The following is a 20652-nucleotide window of genomic DNA, read 5'->3' on the forward strand; positions in this document are numbered from 1 at the left end:
GTGCAGAGGTGAATCTGACAGGCTTAAAATGTTTGACATATACCCTATAAAAATGACATGGTCACAGGACACAAAGTCACAAGGTTTCATTAAGCATTCTGGGAAGGAAGCAACACACACACACACAAACACACACTGTGTCTAACTCTAGCATTTCATACCTCATAACCCTCGAGAAGCTCAGACTTTGACTAACTTGAACCATCTACATATTTGAGACAATGCAAACATGCAGTATTTGCTTCCGTATAATAAAAATAATTATTGCATAAATATAGGCGTTAACATGAGTGAATTAACACATATATCTAGCTGTAGACTTTCAGTTTATCTTTCTGGGTCATCAGATGAAACCAACTGATTGAGCGAAGAGAAACGATCTAGGGCCTGTATGACAAGCAGTGTCCACGTGTGACAAGTAAGCTGTTTTTTACGTTTCGGTGAAACTCCGAGGAAGCTTCTATTGCTGCTCGAACTAATATCGAGAAGAGAGTTTGGACGTACGATTTTCACTTTGGACTGTTTGACTGCGGGTGAAGGTAATAAAAAAGATACAATATCACCGGAAATCAAACTGTTTGACCTCCAGAATATAACCCAGCTGAAGAACACACGGGTAAGTTAAGTCAGGCTTAAAACATTTTAAATCATGTTTTTGAGACGTGTGGCAAGGTCGTGACAAATATATGAGACATTTCTTTATTTCTTGATTCATTTTTTCCACAATGTTCTAGGAGTCTGCGGTTAAATACGAGTACAGTCTATTTAAACAAACAACTGACACGTGTTAATCTTAATGGAAAACATTTTCATGTATTTTTTATTGATTAACCCGGACACGTTTACTACTTAGCCTTGCCATGTTTTTAATCAACTCACTGTCTTCTTAATATTTGCGAATCGTGGTTGCTGGAGGCTTGGTATTTTATTGTGAAGGAACTAACCGGAAGTTGTTTGCCTTTTTATTGCTACCTTCACGGCAGCTCTTTTCTCTGCAGACGCGGACTAAGCTGCTGCTGGATGATGGCGTTAGCGGGGCTACTGGTGCTGGAGTGGGGTCTCTACATCAGCTGTTTTGTCTGCGGGATTGTTACCGCAGCGTCTGTCACCATCGTCCAGGTGACTTTTCTAAGTTTTACTAACCTGCTCCATATATTACATGTTGTACGCGTCCTCTTCCGGGTGGACTTACTTTGTAGTGCGTTTGTCTATCCCAGAAAGTTTAGCAAAAAAGAAACAAACTTCTTATTTTATTTTTTGAAGAAAAATCCTTTAAACATAATTCAGCATACAGTGTTACAGATTTATATTTTCAAGCTACTATAATTGTTTTCGTACAGCTGCGCAGTTTTCTGGATGTTACACGGTAATTAAAAGCAGCGCGAGGGATTAAAAAACTGACACGCGCTTCCACTTTCAGTCCAGTTCTGCCCACTCTGTCATTGCCTTCGGCATTTCAACTCTAATTTCTCCATATTTTTAATGTTTTTGGACTCTAGACATCGGAGAAGTTACTTCTCGAAAAATGTACCACAAACTTTTAGCGAAGTGTCACACGAGCATTGTTGTGTGTCAACAACTGTTCGTTGTGTTAGCTTAACAGACGCTCGGAAATGCGTGATATGCACGTGAAATTGTGAACGTGCGTGTGCGCGCGCAGGTTTTTAACTGTACCTCGATGCTTTGCTCATCATGTGACCCAGACGCCTATCGTGCCCAATTTGGCTCCCTGCTGCTCATTTATAGACGTCAGATGCAACCGTTGATGCGCTTATTGTAGCATCCTGCAAAGCGCTTGAAACGGTGAAGCGGAACTCAAGCTTTTTAGTGACCCCCTCCCAACCTCTGTCTCTCTTTTTTACTCAGGGTAATTTCGGAGGTCACTGTATGCTGTACGGAGCGGTCAGCTATAATGCCACGTCCAAGCTCATCGGAGTCCAGTCGTCCACATCCTCCTCTTTGTGTTACTTTGTGTCGGCCATATCAATCATGGTGGCAGTGGTGTGTTTCTCTCTGTCTGTGTACTGGGTGTACACTTTCTGCAGCGAAGGGGAACTCAAAAGGTGACCACATGCTGTGTGTGTGTTTTTCACGACAAAGTACAGAGTTGCAGTGTTTGTGTGGGTTTAAAAACAATTTTAATCGTCAGTGTTTTCCTTCAAATATTGCATAAATGCTGGCCTGCTCTGTCATTGTGTCGTTCTTTTGAGCTTGATTTGCCAGCCGCAAGAAAGGATATTTTAAGCATCTCGTAGACAGAATTTAACAGATGTCTGCGTGCACTTTTAGGCTGATTTCTTTAGTTTAAACTGATTGATTACCCAGGAAAATAAGTGTGCATGTAAACATTGTTCTCTGTAGCCAACATAAGCAAAAAAAGCTACAAATACACTTAGAAAAAGTTGAATTTTTGTCAGAGGTTTAAACTGGCATCATTTAAGTAGCTCCTGAAGCTGAACTTAAAGTTGTAGCGATGTAGCACAGAATAAGCTGCAGAGCTGATACAGAGAAGCAGAAATGCATGTGCCATACCACGGCATGGCGACACAATCACACATTAGCTTGCATTTTGTAGTTTGACATCCTTCTTCTGTTTTGCCTCACTTTAAAGAGCACAGTGCTGTTCTCCCGCTCTTATCTGCTTGTTTTTTCTCCTCCTTCACAGGGAGAATGTGTGGATGAACGTGATTATTGCCGTCTCCGGCGTTTTCCTGTTCTTCCTGCTCGTCACGGGCTGCATGTTGAAGATCGGGCGCGACACGCTCTGCTCGTCTGTCACGAAAAACGTCCCCAACACTACCAGGTGACACCTGCACTCATCCACACCTGGCACAGGACCAAACGCTTTCGTCAACACTCGCATATGAAAATGAAAATAACATTTGAAAGCTAGGGAGCGTCACTTTGTGTGTTTTCTGTTTTTTCCCCCTTTTTCTCCTTTCCAAAGCTTCACTTTACCCACCCGCCCACGTTCTCTTAGAGCTCTATATGAAGCCATATGAAGGTAGATTTAGTTATAACCATCTAGTTATTTTACTCTTGGCCTTTGTCTGTCTTTCAGGATGCCCTTTTTCCTTTTAAAAATGTCATCAGCACACAGTTTTTCATCCTTGGCTACACTGTAATCCTCTGAAAGGGCGAGCACTTAAAAGAGAAGCAAAGACGTGCATGGTGTTGTTAGTTTTTAATTGCTTGTTTTGAGCTCCACTTACTTTGATGTTATGTAACTGCAGCTTTCCACTGCTTCCTCTGACAAAACTGCCTGCAGTTTTTCTATTTGTTCATAGAATCAGTGACCAATAATCAAGACTAAATTCATATAAGACAAATCCAAAATGAATTAAATCATAACCCCGGATTTCTTTTAAACTGTCTAATGCTCAATGTTTTTCTGTGTGCAAAGTTGTGAAAAAGCCCAGTCTGAAAAATGGGCCAGCCCACTTGATGGAGAGAGGTTCTACAGCAGTCTACATAAAGCCGAGGTCGGTACTTCATTCACTTATTTTATGCTTTTGGCTGGAGTCACATGGTCCACACATACTAGCTCCTGTAATGCTTAACATAAAGAAGCATTATTATGAACTGGAGTCCTGCAACACTACAAAAACCCACGAATTAAGAGATGTAGTCAAAGTTAGCATAGCATATGTGTTCAGATTTAGGTAAAAGAGCCTCCAGTACATCTTGCGTGTCATGTTGTTTCCTTCTCAGACGGCAGTGTGGATCAACTTCTTCTTCTGGCTCATCATCGGGGTTTTGGTGATCATCCAGAGGCGTCGGGGCTCAGCGTCCAAGCTGATTGGAGCCGCACCAACTGGAAGCCTTTTCGGGGAGACGGGTGTGACGCCCGAAGAGACTGAGCCGTTTTTCAACCGTCCTGGAAGGCCCCAGTGAGAACGGGTGTGAGCGAGGGGGTTATAAAAGCACATAAGACCAAATAGTGGGAGCGGGTGTGGAAAAAGGTTAAATGAAGTGTTTTAAGGATTTCAGTGAACAACATTTTGAGAATGCACGTGGAAGGTTTTGCAGATATTAGATTTTGGGTTTAACAGTATGTATAAAGCACCACAAAACCAAAACTCCGCTCGACGAGGATGGGATTTGAACCCATGCGTGCAGAGCACAATGGATTAGCAGTCCATCGCCTTAACCACTCGGCCACCTCGTCACCTGAATGCACAAGCATGCAGAGCCTGTCTGTCTGTGTCAGGACACACTGGAAACACTGAAGCGCTGTCAGGCGCTGGTACTGAATTTACCCATTTCCCACATCTCACCCGCCGCGTCACATCTACGTCTGTGGACTCCACAGAAACTTATCTGTTTTTTATTCAGAGCGAGCTTGTGTTGGGTTTGTTTACACAGCCAACGAACGGGAGGGTGTTTATCACAAGGTTTGATTTTATAATTTAACTGTGCTCAGATGTACTTTTGACGAGTAAGACTAAGAATTTTCTACATAAAACACTTTTTTCTTTTTACTGATTTCACAAAACCGGAATCTGCCATAGACTTTTTTTAACACATTTTATTTTTGTTGACTGTAAAATCCTAAAACACTGCATTGTCTTCAAGTTTAAGGTGTCAACACGTGGCTTTAAAGATCGCTTAGTATTGATCTGTGTGGTGATTATGTCATTAGAAACTAAAAAAGAAATAAAAAGAAAAAAAGGAAGACGTTTCACTGTTTGTTTGTTTTTTGATTGTTGATTGTTGTGTGACACTGACTTTTACAACCTTTAACCAAAGAAGCGTCTGAGGCTGTTCTGCTGAAATCTGCTGCTGGGTTCATCCACACTGATTCAGTATGCTTCTTTTTGATGAATTATTTTGATTTGACTTGAAACATTTGTAAGCTCGGGCCTGACGTTCAGTGAGGTGTGCTTCTTACATCTGACTGTGTGTTTGCAATGCTGCGCTTTATTTGTGACATTTCTGGACATGCTCATGTTTGTCGTGGGGAACAGGCATATGGAAACGTTGAATAATGTCTCCCTCTAGTGGCTAATAATAAATAAAGATTCACTTGCACCAAGTCATGTGGCTTTATTGTCAACCGTGTGCAGTGGTACAGTACACAGTGAAGCGAGACAGCGCTCCTCCAAGATCATGGTGCTACATGTCACAGAAAATCAACACAAGACTACATAAAGTGCAAGTGTGCAAAAACTGCAAAAAAACAAAGTGCAACCCCAGATAGCAAGGAGACATTGAACAGATGTTGATTTTCCATCTGAACCATCAGAATCGTCAGGATTGAAATGTCAACACAAAACCAATGTTGAAACAACATTGAAATACTGATGAAACCTGACACTGACATTGAAATAACATTGATTCACTGTTGTTCTGTCATCGTTGATTGTTGATCTATGTATAGTTGACAAGGTGACAACAATCACGTTGAAAAACCATCGATTTATGGTTGAGCGGGAAATTAAAGCTGCTACCACTTGGACTATTCCGCAGCACCCCTATCACATTGGTACATCCCTCCAGGTAACCATTGTCTTGTACAGTAGAGCGGGACATTAGATTTACTCTTAGCGGAATTGACCGGAGAAGGTATAAGTTCATGCACTGCACTGGCCTGCACCACGATTAGTATAAGGTAAGAATGAATGACTTTTGTTCTATTCGTTATTTCCACGGTTGCATTTGAATAACAGTAAAAAAAACAAAACAAACTTGTTAATGTAAAGTTTCGGATAAAATGTGGGAGCCCGAAATTGTGTCTACTTTCTTCTTACAATCCGGCAACAAATAAATTGCACTGCAAACAAAGTCTATCAACAAAGAAAACATTTTCGTTTCATACTTTTCCGTTATATTTCCTTACAAAGCTAGCTTTAACGCTTCGAGGGTTCCTTTGTTCTTGCCGTCGCCTCGGCGCTTGACCCAGACTTTCGCTCTGTAGTTGCTTTTTAGCATAGTACTACAAAAAATTTTAAATCTGTGATATATGATTGATAAACGTAAAGGTAACTGTATAAATGTGTTCAATGACTTTGTTACTTTTAATGATTGGAGAGCACCCGCTTCGATTCGCACTCAATTCAAACTTTACGTTGCACGCTCACCTAACTTTACGCTGCACGCTCACCTAACTTGCGTTTGCACCTTTTGTCCACACGTAAACTGCGTTTAGCATTTACGTGTGGACGAGGAAGACGGAGAAAACGCAGCGTCAAAGGTGTGCGCCTATTTTGACGCCACACTGTGCGCCAAGTTTTTGTCTCGGTGCCATGAATTCCTACAATGGCAGACTTAGACAAAATACTGTTAATGTTATTATCTTCAGTGTTTAAATGCTTACATATACGGGTTTGCTTGTAATTGTTGCCTATATACATTTTAAGCTATTATTTATTATTTAGTTTAATCAATAGATCAAGTTTTGTAGTGACTATGAAATATATTGTAATTATCTGTTTCCTGTTTATCCTAGACAGGGCAAAAAAGGACTCCAAATTAAAAAAAAGATAAAAATGAAAGACTGGTGCATTGTTCAGCACTGGTGGTACAGAAATAGTCCCTAGTTCATGGATAAATGGGGAGAAATTGTCATGGCCTCCATATCCTCTGTGAGACACATTCAGGATCCACGATGCAGTAAAGAGGAGAGTTCATCCTGGTTCAACATGGCTCACCTATGCACCAGTCCGACTTCTAATAAGCCATGGTGGGTATCATCTGGATTGGTGTTGTATAAATGTAACAATAACAAGTTTTTCATGTCCTAATTTATGTCTGGCCATACATTGTGTTTGTACTTCCAGACACATTTCACAAAGCAGAACGCAGTCTTCAGAAATATCTAAGTGAACACTGTGATACGTCTGACCTTCAGTCCGAAGCTGAAACTCAGACCAGTCATAAAAGAAAGCACAAGTAAAACTTTTTTTATTTCACAAACATATCTTTGATTGCTAAGAATTTATGATCTTGTCTTTTGTACATATCTGTGGTGCTTGCATACTGCAATATCACCACATAATATAGTCCAAAAAGTGGAAGCTTGTAAACTTTTTATAAATGCAAAGCCGTGTACACTTGTGCACTTCAAAAATTCATTGTATACTGTACCTTCTTGCACATCTCCGTTTCCTGTGTGTGTTGTTATAAATTAAACTGTAACTTTAGGAAAAAATATTCCAAAAGCACATTTGTAATTACTTATGACCGTTTTCAACTTTTTTTCTTTAGACCAAATCCCCTGTACACATATAGTGACTCAGAGGATGAGCAGCCCACAAAGAAATGGTTTCCCCAGGCCCCTCGAGTGAAAATACCAGGTAATAAAATACTGTCTAGTGTCTTTGTACATATCTGTGTGTGACACAAGGAAACTTTTGATAAGTTGTCTGTATTCTTAAATACTTAAAAAAAAAATTATCTTTTTCTGTCAGACCTGACGAGAGCTGTTAACGAACTCCGTGAGGAGGTCAGAGCCATCCGCAATACCGGCTGCAATGAATCGGTAGATGCTGGGGTACTGCCTCTGGATTTGCCCTTGCACAACATTGAGGAGCTAAACAATGCAGAGCCAGCTCTTCAATCACAAGAGGCAAATAAGGCAATGGTAAGTATATAAAGGTTATATACACTTTGTAACTATAAAGTGTAATAGCTGTCAGATGTGATTTAAATACATAACAACGGCTTGTTGATTAAACACACAAGCACTTGCATACACATTTAAGACATGAGACACGCTAATTCCATCTCTTAAAATGTGTCTATAGGTGAGACGCTTTGCCTTGATTGGAGGGACCACACTGGAGGTGCGAGTCCGCCGTGTAATGGCTTATGCCATCACAAATGAGCTGGCCTCGGTACTAAACTGGGCAGGGAAAAAAACCAAGGACCAGACAAAGCAAAAAAGGGCATTTAAAGATACAGCGCTCTGCAGATGCATATTTGGTAAGTTTTACTGTTTTTTTGCTATATTACTTTGTCTTTCTTAATAACAAGACTTTCATGTCCGGTTAATCTGGAGATGGAGTCTTTGGTCTTTGGCTTGTTTAGTCCTCGGGTTGTAGTTTGTACAGCCCGAGGACCCCATGTTTATTTTGTTTTAAAGGATACACGGCACACCATGCTAAGACTTATCACTTTTTCCGCTCATAGCTCTTTGGGAATCAAATGCGGCAGTTTGCAGATTTACGCCTGGTGACTTTCATGTTTATCAGCCTAGGAGTTTACATACTTTCTCCCCGCTGAAGACAGTTAACAAGAGCTTATTCACGTGCTCTAATTCACTTTTTTTGTTTGTGTGTGTGTGTGTGTGTGTGTGTGTATTTTTGTCCTAGATGGCCTGACGCAGCAGTTAGGGGCAAACTCTATGTCCGAGTTTGTCTTTGCGCAAGCAGTGCAGAAATGGCTCCGATACGCCCCAGATCGTTTGGGTGGTGCAGGACGCACATCATGCATCCCCATCCCAGAGTAAAAAATTACAAACTTCTGTGAAACATATAAATGTAAATAGGAAACTGTCTTTTAATAAAGTATTTAGCAAACGAAACATGACTATTGACCTTTTTTTTTTCTCTGTTACATCACATGCAATGCTTTCTTATTTTAGGATATTAATATTGACATGATACATTGTGAGACATTTGGGTTTTTTTTTATAAAGGGTGTCCAATTTAAGGAATAAGTACAATTATGTGTTTAGGTGGTTTAAGTATTGATGGAAACATGCAGTAGTTTAGTATTGGTTAAAATACCTATAAAGAAAGGTAGATTTCCAGTCATGATTTAACTGTTGTTTTAATAAAAAGCAACTGTGCGAAAGAGGTGGAAAATCAACACCATAGCTCAACAGTGTTTCAATATCAGAATCTGACATTGTTTCAATGTCAACAGTATTAGAAAATACAACGTTGAATCAACGTCAGGTTTCAACATTGATTCAACATCAAAACCTGACGTTGTTTCAACGTTAAAAAAGGGTGCAAGAGTGACGTTAGGTCAACGTCACACTTCAACGTTGATTCAATGACACAGCCTGATATTGACTCAACAGTGTTTCAATGTTTCCTTGCTATCTGGGACACCAGACAGAGCAATGCAGACGCAACAGTGCAATAGAAAAGTGCAACAATGGCAGTGCAAAAGACTGAGCATTGTGCAAAAGGTAGCTTAATGGATGAAAGTGTGTGTTTGAGATTGTGCAGATAAGTGCTTGTAGTGACGTGTGTGTGTGTCAGTCCAGGAACTGAGTGTTCAGGAGTTTGACGGCTTGGGGGAAACAAACTTTCACAGTCTGGCCCGGATGCTCCAGTATCTCTTGGCAGCAGGGTGAAGAGTGTGTGTGAGGGGTGTGTGGGGTCCTCTACGACGCTGGTGGCTTTCCAGATGCAGCCGGTGTGATCGGTGTCTGTGATGGAGGGAAGAGAGGCTCCAATGATCTCGCCTGTTCTCACTATCAGGGATATGTTTATAGTGTTTTTGTGTTTCTGTGTACAACCTACAGCCTGGTTGTTGCTACCCGCAGATTCATAAGCCGGCTGTCAGATTTTAAAAGTCTGCAAAACCATTTCCAAGATTTCTAGCTAGCGGCTCTGTAAAGCAGCGGTCCAGTGAAAAGTCTCGGCTGTGTTCGATCAGTGTCAAAACAAAACAGGGCAGTCATCCAGAAGAGACCTGAAACATACATTTAAGACCACTGTGGGGAATATTTATTGTCTGAAAAAGCTAGTTTTATACAAACCTTAAAAAAGTGCATTATTCTATCAATACTGCTCAAACTAATCATTCCTGGTGACTTGCAACAGCCGACTAAAGCATAACTTGAACTGATATTCCAGGCTGAGCGTCTAAATGAGCTACTTTCCCCTTCCCTGATCAAAATAGACCCAATGAGCTGCTCTTACAACACGTCACCCTGAACTATCTAATCTCTGGATTGCCTGACCTTACTTGAGCCTGAGGTAACAGCTAATCCTCACTGAAGAGAGGAGGAAGACACTGGAGAGACGGACACAGGTCAGAAACTGAAGGACGTGAAGAGCGTACTGGCATTTCAAAGGGGAAAAAGAATCACCAGTGGTCCTGTTAAACGAGCTTCTACAGCCACTTCCACCATCTGCACCTATAGCAGGGTCTGCTGGAGGTTTCTTTAAAGTATCTGTAATTGACAGCAAAAAAAGAGCGAAGGATAGAGCACCCTGGAGGACGGCGAGCCCTGCCTGCAACCTGAGTCTCAGAAGAAAACCACAAGGGTCGAGATAAAGCTGATTTTGGAGTCTGTGGTAAGACATCGTCACATGTTGCTTTGCTGTTACTCTTTGGCTGCTAATTAGAAAAAACAACCTGTGATTTTAGAAATCAGTGTTTTTGTAAAGAGCAAAACAGTGGCACGAGTTTTGGAGATGGGTAAGGATAAAAGAGAAACATAGAGAGGAGCAGTGGACACTGCAGGCTAAGCCATGATAAGCCTCTTTAAGCTACTTCACTTTCCACAGATCAAATGTTCTGTTTTAAACCTGTTGATCTGTGCTGGACTTTTAACAGCCAGCTATTGATTCACTTTATCTGTGTTTTTGGCAGGAAAGCTCCAGCCCCCTGCCAAATCAGACGGCACAAAATCTGTAAAACAGAGCTGAGTCCTTAAATCTCAGATTTAAATAGGAGCGAGCCCTTCAACCGCCAGCTTTACCGTCACTCAGATCCATTCAGGTTTGACCCCTGACCTCCATCCATCCCTCTATCCCCGCTCAGGACATGTCTCGCGACCAGTGCGATTCGGTGGCGGTGAGCGTGGAGTCCCTCCTCACTGACGCCAAGAGGATGCAGATGCAGTGCCGTGAACGCAGCGAGCAGCTCTCCGTCGCCGCCGCGCAGCTGAGGACGGAGTCGGCCGCCCTGAGGGAGCAGTGCGAGGCCACCCAGCTCGACATGGCTCTAATCCGCCGGCAGCTGGAAGAGCTGAAAGACACCAAGGCTGCCTTTGAAGCAAGGGAGAGGCAGGCGCGTAAACTCAGCAAGCAGCTGTGAGAAAAACGAGGGAAGGTGGAAGATGCTGAAGTCATGAACTGTGATGCAACATCCCATTTAAAGTAACCGATCAGCAGCTTAGATAAAGGAAAGAAGGAGAGAGATAAAAGGATCAGCAAGACAATGAAGGGAAAAATGAAGGAATGAGATGGAACTTGAATCCATCTCCCACAAACCCGAGAGTATAACTTCAAGCAGACCCATGTTTATGACAGCTACCCTTAAAAATGTAATCCAGAGGACAAAGAAAGATTTTAACCTGGAGTTTAGTGAAAGAGGGGGAAAGCACTTTGTCATTATCTACAGCTCTGTCTTTACCTTGTAAACACATAATTGAACTTCACTCCTCTCACATCAAATAAATGATTCCCACACACACTGGTCTCCACATGTCTCCTTTAGAGCGTTTTTTCAGCTTCATGCAAACTCTTTGATCTACTAACCTGCATATAAATGTGCAGGTTAGGTTAATTAGACTGAGAGTGAAGACAAAGAACGGCACACCTTCAGCAAAGATCATTTGAAATGGTCCTATTTCAGTGGGCAGAGGTGAATATGAAGCCCGGCACCAGTTGTACTTCACATCAGTACACTGTGACACCCTCGATCTAGAGACTGCGATCAGGCAAAGGGACACGAGTAGGAACAACGTATGGACGAGCATGTTAGTTCGATTTCTTAGAAAGTTTATGTTGGTAGATGTTTCGTTTTATAACAGGGTTTTGGGTATTTGTTTCAAATGTGGACATATTTACCTGGTCAGCCTGGGTTCCTGCCACCTCTCTCATGCTTTAGCTCACTATCACCTTACTGACTTCTCAAAGCGATGCACATTTACATGTGCCAGCTATTTATGATTTGAACTTATGATTTTCTTGTGTATTCGCTTTAAAATTCACTAGTTGAGTTGAGGTGCTTCAGGTCGGGTCATAGACCCAGGACACCCCGGAGAGATGTCTCAGCTGACCCGGAGGCAGAGAGGGAGCTCTGGGCTTTTTTGCTTAGGCTGCTGCCCCCAACCACACCATCGTGAGCTTTCTCACTGTCACCACCTTTTATTTCCTCTGGTGCCCTAAAGATCAGCTGAAACTAATCTGAAGATTATTTTTAGTTGCACTTCTTGTAATTACAGATCAAAAGATCCTTTATTTCCAGAGAGACTGAACCCAGAACACGCAGGAGCAAGTAGCGGTCTGAGAGGAGGCCGTTGGTCTTTGAGTGCGTTTTGTGGCTAGTTAACCTTCTGTCTCCCTCCACAGGAGCTGCCATTTCAGTGACCTGTAGCTGACTCTCCACTGTTCCTGCTGCTTCTCCTCCAAACCCCCCCAAAAACAAACTGAGGACATTTTAAAGCTGCATTAATCCAACCTCATGCACACTGGGCTGCCCAGCATTCATTCACATAAATTGCTCACCTTTGGTGATGTTCAGCAGAAACATTCAAACATGTTGATTTTCCACCTGCATAAGAACCAGTTTATTTATTTATTTCACAATCAGTCACGATCCTGATCACAGATTTTTAAAAATAAAGATAAATTCTGCCATCTGCTGGACGTTTTTAAGTTTGCTTAGCCACCTTTTCTATGGTGTAAAGATGTGCCGGTGGTCAGGATGGCTGAAAACATGGTTCAGCCTGTGTATTCGGTCCTGCTCATGAACTCTTAGAATTTGTTAATTGGTGTAATTAACACGTGATGATAGTGAGTTTCATGTCATTTGATCAGATACGCGTGTTTTCTGCACAGTCGCTGGGTGTCCAATGTGAACATTGCTTATCAGAAGCTTCTTTTCCTTCCTCTCCCACCAGCTTCCAGGCAGTCAGCAACTTTTGTGCAAGACAACACACAACTGCAACAACACAATATGATCAAACATATCCAAGACAGCCGAGTATGTCTCAGTGATTCTGACTCACACCGACAGACACACAAAAAAAAGACAGACAAAAAGGTTGTGTGCTAAAAGATTAGATTTTCAATCAGCATTATAAATCATTCTATAAATACATGGTTGTCATATCGTTAAGAACGTCTTTTAAATAGCAATAGATAACAAACAAGCAGTAGGGTGGGAAATAGCTGGGAACGTGAGTGTGTGTTAAGTTTGGTGTCGCTGTTGCACAGATCTGCCTTTCATCACCGCTCTGAAAGACAAAACAGGATCGTTTAGAGACCAAACCTTTTCAGTTTGCTGCGTTAATAAAAGACGATTGGAGCAGACTTACTTTCAACTTTCTTTTTTAGTGGCGACAGAGCTGCTTTCGCCTGAAAAACAGAGACGCTGTTTACACGATCGGACGCAGGCTGGTGTACACACCCTGAAGCTGCATCTTTATCGACTGACAGCTGAAGAATCTGGGAAGTCAAAGGGAACTTTTACAAGTGATTTCTGACCTTCTTGATAGCAGTCCAGTCTTCAAGGATGTCGATGTCTCTCAGCATGTAGACGATGAAAGGCCCTGTGAGACAGAGGCAGTCATATTGAGAGACTGAGACTGAAAACTAAACAGAAACAAGAAAACACACTCTGGAAACTAATTGAATCTAAGCTTAATTTAAAAACAATATATAAAATGATATATAACCAATAATAATAACTATGATTCTGCCTTTTGATCGTAGTTGTTGTGTTCTTGCCTTCTGTAGGATTTCCAATGGAAATATCTGACAAAAATGGCTTGCAAGTAAATGACCTTTTCATCAAGCTATAGCACAGACCACTGCTCTGCGACGATATGTTTTAATTGTGTAATAAAGGGTTAACTTCCAATTTACACACCATATAAAAATGTCTGCACTTTGGCGGAAACAGGAAGTACAACCCAAAGAACCCCGTCCCCACAGTGAAGCATGGTGGTGGAAGTATTATGCTGTGGGGATGCTTCTGTGTCTGGAACTGGGAATCTCATCAAAGTGGAAGCAAAACCTCAAGCAGTCCGCAGCAAAACTGAGTCTTTGCTTTGGCTTCCAGCACAACAACAAACAGATAATAATAAAGTAATAATAGTTCTCGTGAAATTTCTATGTGAAAAGTAAATCTGGGTAAAAACTAGCTATGGAAAACTATGTTAAAAACATATATTGCTCTGTTTAGCAGCACTTAAACAATAAGACGGGAGCTCATCTCCTCATCTGTATATGTACACATCAGCGCTGGTGAGGCTCCTCACACGTGGTGCTTACCTGAAACCAAAGCTACTTTCTTTTTCTTCTCAGATCGACCCAGCAGGTTCTTTCTTTTGCACTTCTTGCCCCTCAGCTCATCGCTCCACTCTGGACAGACAGAATCCACCATATACAACTCCACTAAAATGAATTGTTTTGAACACTTTCACTCAGTACTTCAGTTTTATAACCTTTGCGTACTTTATGTGTACGTAACAGCTTTGCGATTGACACGTACCTGAGGTGAGGTCTATATTCTGCCTGTCCTCCTCCAGCCTCCTTATCTTTTCCAGTAGCTCGCCCTTCATGGCGTCAAACAGCAGCGTTCGCTCACTCTGTAAAACACGTGTAGATACAAACAAGCGCGTTAGTTCTCTTTTAGTTGAGAATATTAAGTCTCCAGTAGGAAAGCAGAATGCGGTTGAGAGTGCACGTGCGCGCTACCTCCAGGTGCTGCCTCGCTCCTTGCACTTCACATTCATGCTTGTGTTTGATGACCTGCAGACACAGCTCCCTGTACACTCCTGCACAAAGAGACAGCCAAAGGTGTCTGAGGAGGTCATACTGGCATTATGTGCACTGCTACTCCATTACTGTTTGGTTAAACACACATTAGCAATGCTCTATAAGTAAGTGCTGCATTTGGAGGGTCCAAAACAATCTAAATATTTAATAGGACCCTGAACCAGAAATGCATTCTGGGTAAACAACTACCTTGAGGCATCACACTTTTTCCTTATTGATTTAAAGGTACGGTCAGTTGTTGTTTTTTTAGGTTATTTAATAGGAAAAATTAATTACTCATAAATATACACTGATTTGTGTGAAATTAAGTCTTCCAACAAATTGATGCTGGAACTGATCCAAAACTTAAAATGATGAAAATCCACTAAAAATCCACAGGAACGAGCTTTGTGTCATTCATGGCTTCAGACTCAAGAATAATGTCTGTTTTTTCATCTGAGCAGGTGTCGCCTTCACCAAAAAAGTGAGAACACAAAGGAAGTCAGGACTCACAAACACATGAAAACTAGCATAAACACTCTTGATTATTCCCGATGTTGGTGCAATTCCTTATTATCAGCAGATTAGACATTAGACACTAACATCATGCCATCTAATATTACCGTGTTGTGTGTGTGTGTGTGTGTGTGTGTGTGTTTTAACCTCTTTTCAAGTTTTGTGGATATTATACATGGTTATGCTGAGGATATGTCGGCCAATTTCCACAATTATATCGTCAGTTATATCGTTAGGTAAACAGCATCCTGACAGCCTACACTCACTACAGACAAATGGCAGCCAAGGTTGTTTGCACTACAGTGGTATTGGACTTGATTAGGATTTTATTTATTTATTTTTCTATTTATTTTTCTGTACCAGCCACTTGTGTCCGTATCTGCATGCTGTTCTGTAGTGCAGCCAGCGGTTCTCTGTATTCGCCGGCCTTTCCCGTCAGCACCTCGTCCAGCTTGACTTTCACCTGGTTTAGCCGTTCCCGAAACAACCTGCAATCACACGGTGAAATCAGCCTCAACAACAGGCGGCTCAGGCATCGAAAAAAGAGAAGGATAAAGTGTTGAATCCCTTTTTCCCCCTGCTTCAAAAATTACTTCTCTTTCAGCTCCTGGAATTGTTTCTCCAGATCCATCATCTCATCCAGACATTCTCCTCTTCTCCTCTCGCAGTCTTCATCATCCATCTCTACATAGGACAAAGAGAAAAAAGAAAAGGTGGCGTCGATTACATTGCGTCTCTCTTTTTATATAAGCAGTATAAACGTTAGTGGAGCATTTTGAGTTTTTTTTTTTTTTTTTTTTACCTGAGCTCTCTTCTTCCTCTTCCTCCTCTTCCTCCTCGTCACTATCTTCCAAGTCGGTCTCCCTCTCCTCCGTACTTTCCTCCATGGTCTCCTCGGCTCCTCCCCCTCTTGTTCCTTCATTCTCTCTGGGTTCTTCCACCTCTCCGTTGGCCTCGGGGAGCTGCGACTCACCCTCTGCCTCCATCTCCTCCTCCGGCTCCTTCACAGGGGGTTGGGCGGGCATGGAAGCCGGAAACTATGTTCGGCATTAATAAAAATATCACATAAAACTAAAGACTGTTTGTGTTAAAGCATTCAGGTGCAATGCAGTTTGGCATCAGAGCAGTTTAACTTGAGCCCAGAGCAACGATTTATTTAAAAAAATGTGCAAAAATCTAATTTATACAATTCTAACAAGCTTGAAAGTAAATATTTAGTATGACCACATTTATTCCTCAACACAGCCAATTCTATCCAGATATGTTTGTACTGCATTAGCAGAAGAGGTGGGCAATATGGCCTCAACAATATAGCACAGTATTGTCACATAATAAAATGAAAGAATACATTCAGCCTGCGATGTTGTACGTTGGGCCAAAGTTTTTAACCTGTTGCTTAAAACCCTTCTCTGCCACATGTAGCTGCATCTGTAATTTCCATCCACAGTTTGCTCTTCCTGTCATGTGGAGTGCGACCAGCGAGTGCTCCAGCTGCGCTCGGTGGAGTCATTTGCTTACATTTGGGTCACACACCACCAGCTGCTAGTATCTCCTCCTTTGTAGCCTGGGTGTACTCGATGATGTGTTTTTGCCTCAAGTGATGAAACAAGTCTGTTATTTCTACATTTAGCTGGAACAGTTTTCTTGCATATTGTGCTTTGTTGGAGGTCTTTTAGCTACATTTTTTAAAATTGGGATAATGTTGAAAATCTGAAGCTACTTTTTGTGTTCGCATTTCCACTGTGCTTTATAGACAGCTGCATACTCGGTGTTGTACCTCTCTCGAAGATAAAGGCAGTTTGAGCCAAAACAAAATTCAAATTTGCCTGCTTCCTGTTATGTGTAGACACACCACTGGTTCATCAACTGAGTTAGGTTAATTTTCTTGAATAATTCATAGGTCAGTGTTAAGCGGCATAACAAACAAACATTCAGGTAGATGGGGGCAGCTGTGGCTCAGGTGGCAGAGCGGGTTGTCTACCAATTGGAAAGTCGCTAGAGAAAAGTACTGTATGAATGTGTGTGTGTGATTGGATGAATGAGACTTGCAGTAGAAAATTAATTGAGCTGAAAGCCACTATAAATACCAGCTCGTTTACAAGTACTGCAATTTAACCCAGAAAATTATGCTTCATGTAAGCTAAGTCTTACTTGTTGGGTGCATATATAATTTTTCTAAAAAAGTTGTATAAATAAGTAAATAATAATAATGAAAATAGTAATAATGATATATTACCAAAGTGTCTGTTAAACTTTATTTCATTGACATCCGTGTTTGAATTATTCTTGACTTACGCTACACACAACTCCAAAGGGCACATCCTAAATATAGACTTTATAAAGAATCACACTTCAAAAACATATTTTTGTCCAGAAAATATGGTGGACAATTCAATTATGTTATAAATTATATGTAAAAAGCTGCATAAGCACACAATTAATGTCCCAACAACATTAAACTCAAAAATATAAAACACTGACTGGGATGTTTACAACAACGAATACATCTGAAAATAACATAAATTGTCAGGGGTCAGATTTCATATTTTACAGTCTGTAAAAAATAAAACAAGGCAAAACATTGTGCTGTTAAAACTAAGACCTGCCCGTGGATTAATAACAGTGAAATTTTGCTTACTCAGTAGACGGAGTGGAATAAGGTTTAACAGCAGACTGAGGACGTGGGACCCCCGAGCTACTGTATGGCCTCCATAACCTGCAAGTGAACTGCAAAAAACACAACACAACACCGGAAATGACATGACTGGCCTCACAGACATACAGGCAACAACAAGCTAAAATAACGCAGTCTTGCTTATCCCTCATAAAACAGACCTTCAGAAAAAAGTTTATAACTGAAATATCACTTTAAAGTTGCTCCACAATTTGGCTTCAACAATTAATGGGGGTCTTATTTGTTACCTTACCGGAAGTCCCATCTCAATCGGTCTAACTTTATCTTTTAGCTTCCGGGATGTCAAAGTAAAACCGTGTACGTTATAACAGCTACGGCGGTGCATAGAGTAAAATAAAATGCCCAAATTAGCCTGAAACCTATTGTATTGAACGCGAAATTAATTGTAATTCCCCTCAAAATAACAGAGACGCCTTTGTTGCATTTTCTTTTAAAATTAGCGGGAACTACACCACGGACAAGTCAAGTGCAACACTAGCTAACAATTGAAACCCCGCAGCGACGGAATGACTGCCTGTTCATCACATTGTCCGAATACTCATCTTATTTAATGGCCAAGTGTTTTCTCTTAGAGTGTGTGCCGGTTCGTAGAAGAAAAACAACCATCAAACTCAGTGAAGCATCGCCGGAGGGGCTTCCATACTGACCCTACCTTCCTACAGCGTACGGATTAACAAATAACGTTATCCGTCCACAGATGTAGGCGATGCTGTTTGTAAACAAATAACCCTTCTTTCCATAAATGTGACAGTCAAGAGAAAAGCTCGCTCACCGCGTCCTGTTGTTCCGCTGCGAAAAGTTCAAGTATGATTTACTGTATTTCCATTTTAAAAAGTACTTCCTCTTCGTCCCAGTCTTCTTTAGTTCCACACTTTGCCGGACTCTGAAGCCCGGAAGTTCAGCCAATGAGCGCGGAGACCGAGCACTAAACTGTCCAATAGCAGCGATCAACCCGAAGGTCTCTTGTCCAATCAGAAATACGCAACCAGATCCAGTAAACCAATTATAATCCAGTTTGTCTTCCTTATTATTCACAAAATGAAGAAATGTTTATCTTTGGGCGAGAAAGATGGCTTATAACCCACTGCGAGTGCGTATAATAGTGAGAAACACATTGTCTCGGTGATATAAGGTGTTTTGGTACAACTTCATGAAGATAGATGTAATTATTTAAAGAGGACACTTAAGGAAGACAAACATATTTCTTCATGAATACTATAGAATTCAGCATACCCGTTGTTTGCAACAAGGATTTGGAGCTGTTTGACCTAAGACTTTGCTTTAATATAATATAATATAATATAATATAATATAATATAATATAATATAATATAAAAACCTAATGCTACAACTGGAGAAAATTGCTTTTTAAAATATAAAACAAAATAAAAAATAATCAAAATTTTACATATATGATTCTAAAAATGCGGTTTATAATTGAACTTATTTTCATTCACGAAGCGCAAATCTGATAATACAATTTAAAGTCCGAGATCTAAGACAAATATTTAATTATAAAATACTTATAGACATGTAGCTTAGCATAGTGTGTACAGGGCGCAGTACTGTACGATCCATTTGTTATTCTTTTTCAATTGCTCTTCCACTGCCAGCACTGTGCAGCTGCTCTGGCACCCCTATACTTAATTATGGTAGTGTGGTCAAATAGGCTGGGTTTGCATTTGTAAGACGCTGTAATTCAGGGGTGTGATGATGTAATTAAACCCCATACATAGGAGAAGGATCCCAATTTCTTCCCCAAAGTTCTCCTTTTTTTGCTGGTGGGGTAATGTTGGAGCCGTGAACTAAACGTCTGTCCTAACGTCCTTGCAATGTTTAAAACATCAAATCATTTATCCTGTTCTGTTCATTGCTCTCGTTGTTCCCTGAACCTTTGGTGAAAAGTTATGAATGGCATGATGCACTCGTTCACTTAACTTATATTAACCATCCTCCAAGTATGATGGTATTCCTGCAGGTATCCCCAGACATCCTCACCTTCTCAGCAGGTGGACGATGTAGCTGTTATACCAAGTAACCACAAGATGGCATCAAAGTGAGGCAGAAGGGCTCTAGAAGAAGGATTAACAAACAGTACCAAGTACTATAATAAAATACCACACAGAGAAAAATGTCCATTTTACATGTTTTTATTAAAGTTGCATAAAAGTGTAACAAAATTGGACAAAAACAAGACCTGTTGTTGATATTGCTACATTTGTTGGTTGGTTTGTTGGTCTAATCAGTCTTAAAATAAAAATAAAAATCTAAAGAACACCACTCCTCCAAATGGCATGGTTTAGCTCTTGTATTTAGCCTCAATGAAAATAATCAGTATATATATTGTTTTTTGCAATTTTCCCCAACAGTAAAAAAAAACCACAAAACAGACTTGTCAATAACAGTCTACGAAGGTATAATAATCCAAACCTGGATTTAGCAATGAAAATCCACTCAAATTTCAACTACTGATTGGACTTGCCTGGTAAAATCTGACCGATCAAAAATGTCCCAGCAGGGAAGGCAAAAGCAATCGCACCAAAATGCATCTGAGTGGATTTTTTCTTTTTGTTCAACTACGTGTTAATCCAAGGCCGGGTGTCAAGAAGTGTCATGATCACGATAGAAACAGAGCAGTATTCAAATGGTAAATGCAAAGAACATCTTTTACCTAAACAAAAATCACTGTATCAAGGCCTAAGTATTAAACACTCACTTCTTTAAAAAAAACAACAAATCAAAAAACAGAATCTCAGTTTGTTTTCCAGA

At 40.8% G+C, this 20652-nt stretch overlaps 3 protein-coding genes and 1 non-coding gene across 4 annotated transcripts; 2 read left to right on the forward strand and 2 right to left on the reverse strand.

Annotated features, from left to right (window-relative positions):
- The first annotated feature begins 983 nt into the window (after positions 1–983).
- tmem179ba (transmembrane protein 179Ba) lies at positions 984–5028 on the forward strand. Its single transcript, XM_085400312.1, has 5 exons — positions 984–1119; positions 1867–2063; positions 2666–2803; positions 3404–3482; positions 3712–5028. Exons 1-5 carry the CDS (start codon positions 1021–1023, stop codon positions 3892–3894), a joined length of 696 nt encoding a protein of 231 aa, XP_085256438.1. The 5' UTR covers positions 984–1020; the 3' UTR covers positions 3895–5028.
- On the reverse strand, positions 4087–4168 carry trnas-gcu (transfer RNA serine (anticodon GCU)). Its single transcript has one exon. It is a non-coding gene; the product is annotated as a tRNA-Ser (tRNA).
- Positions 5029–5421: 393 nt separating the features above from the next.
- Positions 5422–8524, forward strand: LOC146675210 (uncharacterized). The gene is made up of 7 exons (XM_085401135.1): positions 5422–5485; positions 6590–6682; positions 6780–6891; positions 7207–7295; positions 7410–7582; positions 7746–7923; positions 8313–8524. Exons 1-7 carry the CDS (start codon positions 5422–5424, stop codon positions 8447–8449), a joined length of 846 nt encoding a protein of 281 aa, XP_085257261.1. The 3' UTR covers positions 8450–8524.
- A 3926-nt stretch (positions 8525–12450) lies between these two features.
- brms1 (BRMS1 transcriptional repressor and anoikis regulator) lies at positions 12451–18777 on the reverse strand. The gene is made up of 11 exons (XM_085400313.1): positions 18656–18777; positions 17827–17915; positions 15991–16225; positions 15782–15872; positions 15549–15676; positions 14613–14692; positions 14407–14503; positions 14187–14276; positions 13398–13462; positions 13229–13268; positions 12451–13147 (listed from the first exon to the last, which is right to left on the reverse strand). Exons 3-11 carry the CDS (start codon positions 16211–16213, stop codon positions 13140–13142), a joined length of 822 nt encoding a protein of 273 aa, XP_085256439.1. The 5' UTR covers positions 16214–16225; positions 17827–17915; positions 18656–18777; the 3' UTR covers positions 12451–13139.
- Positions 18778–20652: the final 1875 nt, after the last annotated feature.

Source organism: Rhamphochromis longiceps, linkage group LG3 (genome assembly GCF_057381845.1).
Source record: "Rhamphochromis longiceps isolate RC_006_pf linkage group LG3, R_longiceps_female_GT1.1, whole genome shotgun sequence".
Taxonomy (NCBI): domain Eukaryota; kingdom Metazoa; phylum Chordata; class Actinopteri; order Cichliformes; family Cichlidae; genus Rhamphochromis; species Rhamphochromis longiceps.